The sequence below is a fragment of the Aethalodelphis obliquidens genome, unplaced genomic scaffold (assembly GCF_003676395.1).
Source record: "Aethalodelphis obliquidens isolate GAN/ISIS:26980383/991018 unplaced genomic scaffold, ASM367639v1 scaffold23, whole genome shotgun sequence".
Lineage (NCBI taxonomy): Eukaryota > Metazoa > Chordata > Mammalia > Artiodactyla > Delphinidae > Aethalodelphis > Aethalodelphis obliquidens.
This window is the reverse complement of record NW_020837967.1, coordinates 17,169,083-17,181,763: the sequence shown is the minus strand read 5'-3', so window position 1 is coordinate 17,181,763 and position 12,681 is coordinate 17,169,083. Positions and strand designations below refer to the sequence as shown.

The 12,681-nt window shown below is 45.1% G+C and overlaps 1 protein-coding gene across 2 annotated transcripts in view; it reads right to left on the bottom strand.

Moving 5' to 3' along the window:
* Positions 1-12,681, bottom strand: part of GAD2 (glutamate decarboxylase 2) — a 69,486-nt gene that overhangs the window by 22,126 nt on the left and 34,679 nt on the right. For both annotated transcript variants that reach the window (XM_027122106.1, XM_027122107.1), the window contains exons 9-11: positions 7,325-7,379; positions 5,850-5,966; positions 3,611-3,675 (exon numbers count right to left, since the gene is read on the bottom strand). In XM_027122106.1, the coding sequence (XP_026977907.1) occupies positions 3,611-3,675; positions 5,850-5,966; positions 7,325-7,379 (237 nt within the window). The remainder of the gene's footprint in view (positions 1-3,610; positions 3,676-5,849; positions 5,967-7,324; positions 7,380-12,681) is intronic.

Here is a 12,681-nt window from a genome sequence, read left to right as displayed (position 1 = left end):
TATTGAAAAAGTGCCCCAGGCAGCTTGATACATGCAACAAGCTAACGCTAGCTCAATCAAAGACGTATCCAAACAACATGTCCCTCACGCTTTGCAACATGATATACAAAACTGTAAAATCTGTCAAAGAGGAAACTCTCTGGAATTTCCTAAAATATTAGAAAGTACAGCGAGGCATAAAAAAAAAAAAAGCATTAGATGCAAATCGTGCTTCAGCATTCGTAACACCTGCTGTTCTTAGTGTAACTGGAGTGCGACTTTTCTATACACACACACAAGATACTCCGGAAGCAAGTGAAGGAAGCAGAAGCAGCGGTCCTTCAAATTACACTGAAGAGCCGGTCTCTGATAACGCATCCTGCCCCTGATAACGCAGCTCTCCTGGGTTCACGTCCTCCTTTCCCTCGCTGCTGCTGCGGCTGCTCCGGTTCCCACCCTCAGCATCTCTCCCCTCCGCTGCCTCCTGCACCTGGACCTCTGTGATGCCCAGCAGGGTCTAGCCAGTCCTGGCCTCCTTCTCCTCTTTTTTTTTTTTTCTCCTTCTCCTCTTGAATCCAAAGCGCAGGTAATGCCACTCCTCTCCTCGGATCTGCACTATGGCTGCTACGGCAGGGCCTTTCCAGGTTTTCTCCCCAACCTGAGAAACAGAACGCTCTCCATGCGTAATAATGGCTCACACAGCAGTGACGCTCAGCTCGGGGATTTTACGGTGATCTGGACTTGGCTCTGTGGCCAGGCCCCGCGCTGAGACTCACCAGGCAGGACTTCTTTTGGGCCCTCCGCTAGCTCCCTGGTCACGGCCACGAATCCATCTCAGTCTCCAACCAGACCTGTCTGAACTATCACCAAGGATCCGCTCAAACCTCCGTGCCCCTGCTCCTTCACCTTCACGCCCTTCTTCCACTTCTGCCTGAGGAGGCTCCACTGCCCACCCCCGGGGGGAAGGCTTCCTCTCCTCTAATAACCCTGGTTAGGAGGAATGATCGGTCTCTTGAGTCTTTAATTCCTCTGCCTTGAATTGTAATCCATGGTTGACTGCAGTCTCCCTGCTAGATTCTAAACCCTTTGAAGACAGGCTTCGTGTCGTACTTGACTTTGTGCCTTGCGATGTGGCTTGCCTATGACAGAGGTCCGGGAACTGAGTTTCAGGGGTGGGAGTGAGGGTAATAACTGGTAATTCGGCAGAATCTGTGCTGGAACCTTCAGCTTGGCCAGAAAGTCTTGAGAGTGGACCACAACAACGGGTTCTTCCAGATACACAGCAGCCCGCTGCCAGGAGGGATTAAAGAAGGTGCCCTGATGGTACCCGGAAACACGCTCTGGAGTGCCAGGGCTCTCTCTCAGCCACAGCATCCCTAAATAGCTTGACACTGTTTTCAGGGAAGAAAGGTGCTTTCTGAGAACTGGGTTGGCTCTCGAAGGGCATGCCAGGCAGGGCTCCGGGTGTTTGTGCCATTTTGTTATGAGGACGGTACTCTGGGATCCCTGTGACCACTGGTCCACCTCTGGATTTGGCGACAGGAATCGACCACAGATTTCCTCCACTTCAGAGAGAGTCCTAGTGCTTGGAGAAACGTAACATCTCAAGTGAGGCAAATTTCTTTCCTAAACATGTGTCCACGCACATTATGGCCAGGGGTGTCCCGTGGACCTACAATCTTATCCACCAAAGAAAGTGTGCCTGTCGCTGACGAGTCACTGAGATGGATTCTCTCAGATCAACGGATGGCTGAGGGGGTTCGGCTCAAACCCCCCGACCAAGGATCGAACTTGTGCCCCCTGCAGCGGAAGCTCGGAGTCCTAATCACTGGACCGCCAGGGAAGGGCCGACGGTCCCTCGTTTTTAAAAAAGACTACCTGTTTGGCTATTCCACTTAGTAGATTTACTTATAACACAGTTTCAAGAATTGCGGCAATTAGAGAGGACGCTATGTCCCATGACGAATGTTCTAAGCTTTGCTCTCAAAAGTCTTTAGTCTTTAATCCAAAAGCACATGGGTGTTTATCTTTCCAAGGCCCCGGGTAGGTGAGTTAGCGAGCTTTCAGGTAATCACTGGTCGAGGGGGCTCCACGGCTGGCCGTCGGCACTTGGAGTCACTGCTGGTGTGAAAGGTACAGTAACAGCCTCTCACTTTTTGGGCTGCTCAATTGAAAGGGACTCAAAGACGAGAAGGTTCTGTGTCCAGGCCACTTCTCTCGATAGCACGTCAATTGAATTCTTGTTCTGATCCTCTGAACGGGCACCTTCTGAATGGCTCTCTCTTCTTCATTCTCTCTCACTGTTTAGCTCACTGCCTCGTCCTTAAGCTTCTGGTTTCAGGCGGATCTTCATGAAAAAAAGGAATTCAGCCCAATGGACCAGAAGCAGAGACCTAAAGCTGGCTCCCTCTGGGAAGGGACCGTGCCTGTCCTCACCCACTCACACCTGAACTGACACCTGCAGTCAGAGGGCAGGCAGCAGGCTCAGAGACACAACCCTGCCGACCCGGGCCTGGGCTGGCCTGTCCGGCCTTCTTTCCGCTACTGCGGCAGAGTGCCGCAGACTTTGCCTCTGCCCTCCTTCCGCAGCCGCGGCTTCTCTACATGTGGGTGGGCCTGGATGTCACACAGCACACCCTGCCATTCATTCTGGCCCGGCTGCCCTGCCTGCCCAGTGCTCCCAGATGCTTCTGAGCTCCACCAGCCTCTCTTCTCGCCTTGGGACAGAAATTGTGCCAAGATGTCCAGAGGCAGAGCCAGTGGGAAACTCTTCCTGGGCAGCATCTGGCTACTGGGCAGGGCACAGTGGGCAATGGGCAGCCCTGGTTGAATCCAGGCTTTCTCAGTTGCCCGGAGTATCAGAGCTCACCACTGTCCTTGACCTGCCATGTTGTGCGCGGAGGACCAGGAACTCTGAGCTCCCTCTGCACGTGGGTCAGAACTAAAGGCCGAGGCTGATTTTGCATTCTGTATCTCTTTCCCTTTTTCCTTTGGCCCTGAGTAGGCTTTACGCTAATCAAAAATTATTTCCTTTGTATTTTGCGGCTTTTCTCAATGGTCTACTGCTTAGTCTCTGAATAAAAGGTGCTTTGCAGCATCAAACAGAGCTACACCAGAAAAATTATTATGGGGATGAAACTATCACATGATGTTATCACAAGCAGGTTTCACTTTAAGTAAAGGGGCCATGTTAAACCCCAAACTCCTCTTTCAACGCTGATAAATTACAATGTGCTTATTTGCTTCACAAAATTATTTACTGGTTTCTTTAAAGCAGCGGATATTATCCTCTCATGAAACATGAAAGCTGTATATCTCCCTAGAAAACAGTGGACGGCCTCAAGTTTTAAACAGTTTTGGTAGTTGGTTCAGAGATCCCAGGAAGGTCATTCCTGAGTCCTCTGGCCAACCATGGAGGCCAGTTAGAAACATTCCACTTGGGTCACTTGGTATGGGATTTAATTTCTTTGTTGTCTACACATAATATTCATGCACACATGAACACATAAGGCACACAGGCACTGCACGAATGGGCTCATCTGTACACCCACAGTTCTTGGAAATTGGGTGTAATTTGCTTTTCACATTCAGCTTTCACACTTTAGGTTTTTAACAAGAAAAATGTGTGTACCTCTCCACGCCGCTCAGTTTCCACTTGTGTTTCCGGGACATCAGTAATCCCCCACCCCAAGCTGCCTGGAAAAGGGAGAGCATACAAAAAAAAAGGCAGTGTTTTTAATTGCCTGGATTTCTAGAGTTTGGTGTCTTCCGGAACAGCAAGCATTGCATAGGGTGAAAGGTACAGCCTCAGCCCCAGGTAACTTGGAGACTGGCCACTAGACTTCCAAAGGTTAAATTGGGGGCTATTCTAAGGTCTCAGGCTCCACCTCAGATTTCTATGGATGTAAGGGGCCAAATATTTCCTCAGTCTGCATGAGAAGGAGAGAGATACTCCCCCAACCCATCACCACCACTCAGTCTTAGTGAAGCTCATAATCTCAGAACTAGAAACCCTAGTATCTCCACAGTTTAGAGTAGATAAGATGGGCTGGGACCCTTTAAACTGCTTTCAAGTTGCAAGGAAAACTCTTTTTGACAAGTCTGCATGATTCCAGGGGGAGGAGACACCTTCCAAGCCTATTTTACTGATGTGTAATTTTGGATAAGATAAACCAAAAGCCAAAACAAAACTAACAGCCAAAAAAAAAAAAGCAAGCAGGCAAGATTTGTATCAGCCAATTAGCTGAGCAATAAAGAATGTGCCCCTTTAAAACTCTGTTCTCAAGTTTGAAGATTTGAATTGGTGTAATGATCTCCTTCAAAGATAAGATGTAAAGATGGAGATTCATTGGAAAATGTTAACATTCTTTGGGTGTAAAAATAATCCTGGGATAATTTTAAAGAAAAAAACTGGGTATAATTGCATTCTTTTCTCTGTTGTAATTTCAGTCCTTTTACACTTTGAAAAATTATCCAATTTTCCAAATGTGTAATATTTTAAGATTTTTTTCCAGTTTAATTATAGAATTATAAACAGTAAGGATAATGAGTGGTAAATTTGATATGTTTCAAAGAAAGCTAATACAACTGGTTCTTCTATTTTAAGTAGAAACTCTGGAGGAGAGCCCACTGCATCTGCTGGCTCGGGACACACATTGCTGCTTTTAAGGCTGTCAGGATAATCCTCTTTCTGAATCAGCTAGTGAGGTTTCATAGGCTGTCCAGTTCCAAGACCCAGGTCACTGAGGGTACTTGGGTCTGTCCACCTTTTCTCAGTGTCTTCATGTGTGAAATAAAGGGGTCTCTGGTAGGCTAAAGAACAACTCACACTGTGAATCAGGGAAGGAAAAGAAGACTGGAAACTGCGATGCAGGATAACTCTGGGGTAATGGAAATGTACCTAACTTAGCCTCTGGAGGTTTTCTGCTCATTAAGAAAGAGGGATTAATTTGGTCTGAATGCTTACTATAAAGCCAAAATGATCTACTCAAAACGGTCTACTCTATAACATAAGCCTCTTGCACCAGAATGTAAATCAACTTATGCTTCCTGCGTCGAGAAAGTCTCACGATGGAAAACACATCAGCTGAACCAAGCATCGTGCTTAGAGATGATCTGGCACTGATTCCTTATCTCACGGTGGGTCCTAAACAGTTTGCAGAGAGCAGCCGATCTTCGAGCCACACTTGGAGTCATACCAGTCTAAACTTTAATCCCTTTAATCTGTCCTTCTAAAAGCTGACATTTTGTTTCATTTGGAAATGTCTTGATGGGTGCATCTCCATTATTTTTTGGTGTGACTAACCCTGCAGTCAAAACATCTCATATATAGTTTATCTTACTAGCTGACCAAGATAACAGATTGGAAATTTGGATTCATATTTCCTAGCAAGCTGTCAAGTCCGCTTTCCTCTTTGATTATACTCGTCTCTGACTTGAGCTGAATTTTTTCATCCATTGGATTTCCTACATAAATGCAACTCCTATTTACTCTTTGGACCATTCTCATAGGGAAGTAAGCGTTGCATGTGTGTGACTGTGTGTGTGTGTGTACACAGGCCATATTCCTCCTTGGACATTATGGTCCAATGAATCGAGAACTAAGTGCGCAGCTCAGGTCCTGGTCATAGAAATAAGAATATTATCCTGCTGGGAAAGTTAAGGCATAATCAGCCTCAGACTGCTTCCAGCGAATGTTATGTACTGTGCGAGTTGTGTACTACTTTGTCTCTGCGATTTTTAAAAGCTTAACTATCACCATCCTGAAAATAAACTCCTAAAGTAAAAAAATAGAATACATTTCATTCCATGAGCTCCAGGTGAAAAAACGTGCAAGGACATTTTAGTGGCAGTCCCTATGGGATACTTACATCCACGTGCATCCAGACCTTATACTTTTTGCAAATGTCAGCAACAGCTAACAGGGGGTCGAATGCTCCATACACGGTGGTCCCAGCCGTGGCACTCACAAGGAAAGGGACAAATCCCTGTGCAAATGAGAGAGCCCCAAATATTGTAAAATGGGCGGGGGGTCAAAGGATCCTTTTAAAAAGCTGATTGAAAAAAGACAGTGGACATTCTCCTCCTATCATACACGTCTGCATTTTTGGAACCATCAGGAGGGTTAACAACACCTTGGAGCCTGGTAGGAATGATGTTCGTTTTCCAGGGTCTAGGTCCTCCAGGCCATTCTGTTGGCCCTGCCAGTTGCCTTATGAGAATAGACTTCTGGTTCTCAGAAGAGGCTACACTGGACTCAGAGGTGAGTAAAGCTTCGTAGTGCCCACAGACAACTGATATATTCCAGGGAGACTTTCTGCCCTTCCCCACCCCACGCCCGATTACTTTTCTAATCTTCCTTTTTCATAACAGGGCCTCTGAACATACTAAATCTTCCAGAGGGAGCGGTCAAGAGGACAAAGGGAAGAACTCTGACCAGCCCATTATTCCTATTGACAGTCTTAGAGGAGAGGATTCACTTGGGGCTAAACAGTAAGCCATGACTTTTATCTGTCTAAGTTGGCTCAGTCTGTCCGGCCGTGGCGAAATGAAATTGGATAGAAATAACAGGCCACTGCTGAAAGATGGCCCAAGAATGCCTCAGATTCATGATGGAACCTGACGTTACAGAGTCGGTCTTTAGGTGGCAGCAAAGGTTTATGTGACTAGAAGTGGTTCCAGTACCAGAACAAGGGGAAAGGATGCGGCCGCCACTTTGTAGGGGGGAAAAGGGCATATGAAAATGAATAATTATTCCTGAGATCCTAATAGTACAATTCGTGTGTTATATCGTTGAACTAGGAACTGTAGATTAGATCTACTAAAAGCTCTGGCCTGTGAACCATCCAGGGATGTAAATGACCTCCTAGAGCTTTGTAGGAATTTTTAGCAGGTCTTCAGGAATTGTCACTTCTGAAAAAAAGTACTGAATTGCTTCCTGAAAAATAAGGTGTTTGAAGGGCCAACACACCAGCATGTGTCTAGGCAGGAAATATTGGCTCTTTTCAAATAACCACACACAGTAACTCCCATACGCTACATTAGCTTCCTGGGATTTTCCGCTTGTGAATACAGTCCTTCCGATGTGTCTGTTTAGTGCCAATTCTCATCACGTGGGAAGAAAAATCCTTTGGAAACTGTTACAGTACCACTGTGTGTGGTATTTATTCAGTAACTTAGACCTTTTCAAAGCAGAGCCTATCACTCAGAGAAATAAGTAATGACAATGCAAAATTCCATATTCTCTTTTAAAAATAAAACAAAAATGTGTTCTCTACTGGATGGAAACAGAAATACAGACCGTCAGCTTGTTATGGGCTGGATAAAGCTCCCTTCAAAAACTTACTTTTTGTTTGGCTTCAAGGATCCTTCTCTCAAGATCAGATGGGATCATTTTCCCCCTGAAAGGAAAATAAGTATATCAAGTTTGCTTCAAATAATTTCCTTTGTCGTCTCTACAAGGAGCCACAGGAGGGTAGAAGTCCAACCTTAAATCATTGATAATAATGATCAGTTAGAACAACTCCTCGGTTGTTTCCAGAAAGAAAGGCATTTCCTCCCTGAATGATGCTGGACTGTAATTTCTGACACGTTTAGGAGATGCCCGACCCCACTGTCCACATGTCTCTCCACTCTGCACACAGCCTGCTTTTTAGGTCATTTCTTAATTTGATTAAAACAAACCTGCTTTGGAGCAAGACTTTTGGCAATGAGAGCAGAGTTCAGAAGAAGATTTGCATTCCAAATCTTCCAGTGAATGGACCTGCAATTTCACACAGAGACGAAACGCCAAGAAGAGAAAATCCACTCTGAATCATTTGGATGAACATATTGTCAAAAGCTACCTAATTACATTCCAAGGGCTAAAAGCACAAAGCAGGCCAAGAACTCATGGACTCAAATGTCAAACAGGCAGACAGGCATTGGAGAAAGAAACATCCTTTCATCTCTGAAATGTTTCTTTCCTAAAATAGAAACACAGATAGTACTTTGCTTACTATGAAACCTCACTATTATAATAATCAAAGGAGTTGATTTCTACAAGAAGTTAGATGTGGCTAGATGTGTGATCTTAGCCAAGTTACTGAATTTCCCTGTGCGTATTATTATGATCCCTGGAACGCAGTGATAATAATATTACTTATGGAGTTATGAGGATTAAATGAGTCAATAAATGCAAAAAAAAATTTTAAAGCGCTTGGCATATGGGAAGTATTCCATAAATGTTAGCTTTTAGTGTTGAGATTGTCATTATGCGTTATGACATTCCTACCCCAAGATTTTGGGGGAAAAAACCAGGCAGAGGACAGAGTAGCTGCATGTTACTGGAGGCTGTGAACTATTGTCTAAACTAAAATAGCTCTCTTGGCATTGCTAAGCTGGCTGAACTTTTCACATCTGGGCCATTGATCTAGGTTTGTAGAAGACAATTTGGAAAAATAAATGATGGGGAGGCGTTTGTCACAATAAATGGTTGGGGAGGCTACTGGCATTTAGGGGACGGTAAGTGAGGTTTTGGAATGTGTCACTAGCTCTATAGTCATTTGTGGTGGCCCTTGTGACTTTAGGTAGATACAGATTTAGACACAGAGCAAGCATTTGGGCTACTCCTTTAGAGCTCCTAGTGTGGTCTCGCTTAAGCTTTACCTATTGAAATATGTTGTCTTATTATAAACTACTTCTCTAACCTTGCTCCTTTTTTAAAAAAATTTATCTATTTATTTAATTTATTTTTTTTTTGGCTGCGTTGGGTCTTCGTTGCTGTGCGGGCTTTCTCTAGTTGCGGCAAGCGGGGGCTACTCTGTTGCGGTGCACGGGCTTCTCATTTTTGTGGCTTCTCTTGTTGCGGAGCACGGGCTCTAGGTGTGCAGGCTTCAGTAGCTGCGGCACGCGAGCTCAGTAGTTGTGGCTCGTGGGCTCTAGAGCGCAGGCTCAGTAGTTGTGGTGCACGGGCTTAGTTGCTCTGCGGCATGTGGGATCCTCCCGGGTGAGGGCTTGAACCCGTGTCCCCTGCATTGGCAGGCGGATTCTCAACCACTGCGCCACCAGGGAAGCCCCTAACCTTGCTCCTTTTTATAAAACTAATTTGGGCACAGTGAGTAGGTAAGTTATATTTTCTACAATTTTCATTTCAGGCTAACAAAGAAGGTATTACATAATAGTTGGCATATAACGTAGACATTGGGTCTGAAAGCATGGAGAACCACTGAGTTTTGTGAGGCTGTTTTCCAAAGAAAGGCAGTTAAAATGCAATTACCTGGCAATGGCAATGGACACATCACCAGTGATTAGTCAGTTGGGCTGCAGTGGAACAAAGGGCATTAAATTTGGTGCTGAGGGTATGACTCTAATTCAGAGCAGCCCACCTTTGGGGAACTTCTGTGAGATGGGCCTCTGAAGGAGGGGCAGAGGGAATGGAAGGGCAGGCTTTGTTGGGGGGGAAGGGCTCTGGAGGCCCTTTCATGCCCTACGTGTCTCCCTATACTTCGCAGCTTTGCTTGGGAGCGTCCCTCAAAGCTGTGATTTTTCAGCCTCTCCTAGATCTGGCTGTGCTAAAACACCTTGCTCCACCGTGACAGAAACAAAAAGTTCATATTATATTTACCTTTTACATCAAGTTTTAAGTGCATTAAAATTGCCGTAGTATTTTTGTAGGCAAACATAGAAACTGAGAGAGAGAATTCTCAGAAATTGTTTGCAAGTCCCAAATGTTACCTAGTCTACCACAACTAACCGTCTCTGCCTTGGAGAGTTTTGGGGAGACTGGCCTGACAATCGCTGTTTGCTCACTAATCACATCTGGATATTCTGTGAAGCCCAGGCAGTGAGACCTCATGGAGAAGTAACAGATTAGGGGACATCAGAATTGCGAGGGGCTCTAGACCTCGTTCTAGTCTAATTGTCTCATTTTTAAATGAGGAAACAGGACAAGACAGTCACCTGTGTGATGGCCCAGGACCAGGTAAAGGCTGGCTTTACCTAGAAAGAAAATGCCAAGCTTCCAGAACAAACTCAAAGGGCCAAACATATAGGAAACCTCTTTAGAAAGGTTATATTGTCTTTTAAGATAAGATAAATCCTTTGAGATAATATCTGGCTTTCATGGATCGGAGGTGTCATTCTAACCTGCCGGGAAAACAGTAATGAATATACAGTGTGTCCCATTTCCATATCAGGGCAGGGAGAAGGGACAGCCTTGTCAAATAATCAAGTCCAAGTGTTCGCTTCTCGCAGAGTGGAAAGCTCTGGGTGTGCTCTTAACAGGTAGGCTCCAGACTTTGCCAGGCATTTGGCCATCCAAGCCCGTATTTGTTTTGTCCACTTAGGAACCCAGAGCCTGGCACACTGTGGGTGGCAGATCGACATCTGTTGGAGGTATGTGAGTAGAAGGAAGAAGTTTCCCCCTAGGATTATATTAATATGTTCACTTTACCTTAGAGACTGACAAGACTGCTAGTATGGGGGCCCCTGGAGACAAAACTTTTCATCTCTCCAATTAGAATTGGATGAATTACTTTACAACAATGGTTTGTAAAATTTAGCATGCATAAAAGTCATCTGTGTATGTCTTTAAAACGTATATTCCTTGGCCGTGCTCTTAGGGATTTTGATTCAGGAGGTCAGGTATAGGGCCCGGGAATCAATTCATTCTACAAATTAATTTATTGAGGCCTCGTTATGTGCCAAACACTGTTAGGGGTATGGGGCACCACAGTAAACAGGCCAGCTTTTACTCTCCAGGGCTTACACCCTAACAAGGGAGACAAACAGAGACAAGTAAATAGACAAACACGCACAGCAATCTGCGTTTCTAACAAGGAGATGGTGACACAGGCAGACCTAAGTCCACATGTTGAGAAACACTGCTTTAGAAATGGAAGTTTTAGCCTGGTAGGTATTTCAATAATTGTGTAACAGGTTAGCCAAGCACTTTCCACAGCACCCAGGGTTTTGAGCCATCACGGCTGAAGGGCAGCGAGGTCCGGAGGTGGCATTGTGCATCCCCGCCTGCCCGCGTGCTGTGGAGGGAGAGAGAGCCGGGTGACAGCCAGCAGGCTCCTGTGAGGATTAGAAGCTGTCTGGCAGTCTTGGCTTTTCCAGACAAGCATGTCTTGGTGCAGGGCAGCTTTGGATAACAGCTGTTGCATCACATATGTCTGGTCTAGAGGTATTTCCATAGCAAAAATGCATATCTCTTACGCTTACCCACGCAGCCTTTAAGTGCCCAGTTAAGCTGTGACTGATGCTTTGCGATGCTCTCTCTGTTAGGTGTTAGTGTTTAAGAAAGAACTGCCATTGAAGTGAGGACTGTTGAGCCAGACCGCTGCTTCGGATGTGGCTGTTTTGCACTGAGATTCTTGATTTTGTGACAGTCTTTAAAAATTCATATGACGCTCTCACTGTCATGTATACGGAAGTCAAAACCTTACATTGTACACGTAAAACTTTTATAAATACGATAAACCAAAAGAACCAAAAGAAAATTTAAAAAGATTCATGTGATGCTATAGGGTCAGATAACTTCATGAAGTTGCCTGGGCAAAATCCCACACTGCCAGCCAGAGCTGCCGGCTGCAAGCACCTTCTCTTTGTGCAAAGAAGCAAAAGGCACAGATTACCCTGTGTGCGGACTTTGGACCCAGATGCATGGCTATCTTCCCGTGGCTCCGATGGGAAGAACGATCTTACCAGAAGAAGCACGTTACTGGGGAATGTAGATCTCTGGGCAGGCATCCAAATGGTCACAAATCGGGTGCCTGAGCCTTTGGTGACCCTGCTCCTTGGCCCTGCTGAACTATAATAATTCTACCAACCTTTCCTAAGTGCTTAGAGCTTGGCTCTGTTCACAGAGATTTGTGTGCAAAGAAGAAAGGACGCGTGATCCTTCGCGTTAGAAATTGACTAATGTGACGACCACTGTTGATAGCAGCAGCCCCAGCAGTGATAACGAATTACCAGTTTTAGAAGCGGTCCCTGTACTATGCCTTACTCCTGATCTCTGCCACCCATGCCAACCCCGCAAGAGAATTTTTACTGTCCTTACTCTGCAGATAAGGAAACTAAGGCTCATCGAAGCGGATGAATGTGGCTAAAAGCTTGGAATGTGGAGACAGTAACCAGGTTTCCGCTCCAGACCCTAAGCTACTTGTGTGTATTTGAAGAATTCAGCTCCTCTGTTTATTCATTTATAAATTGATATTACTAGTACCTCCCTCACAAGGTTTACAGGAGGATTGAATGACACAGTAGATATCAAACACTGTAAAGCACTAAGTATAAAACTCTGCCTAGCATATAGCAACCAGTCAATGCATGTTAGTCTCATTGTTATTACTAGTAGTACTAGCATTGTGTGACTTGCAGGATGCCACACAGTTAGTAGGGGCAGATTTCAAACTTAGAGCTGTATTCTGACATCAGATCCCGGGGTTCTCAGTGCTGCACAATAAATGTCTTCCGAAGCGTTTATGGGGTTTATCAAAAAATGCCTGCTACCTTGACTTAACAAGAAACCTTTCAGGTTGAGTCCTAGAATTGTAATGATGTAGGTAGTATTTCCACTGTGGTCTCTTGGAAGCCCTCCCGGACTGAGTAGTTCCTTCATCCCAGTTCGTATTGCTGTTAGTACTGATTAGTAAAATAAGAAAAACATAGACCCTCCCGCTAAAACTTATCACTCTATCATCCTTAGATGATATTGTT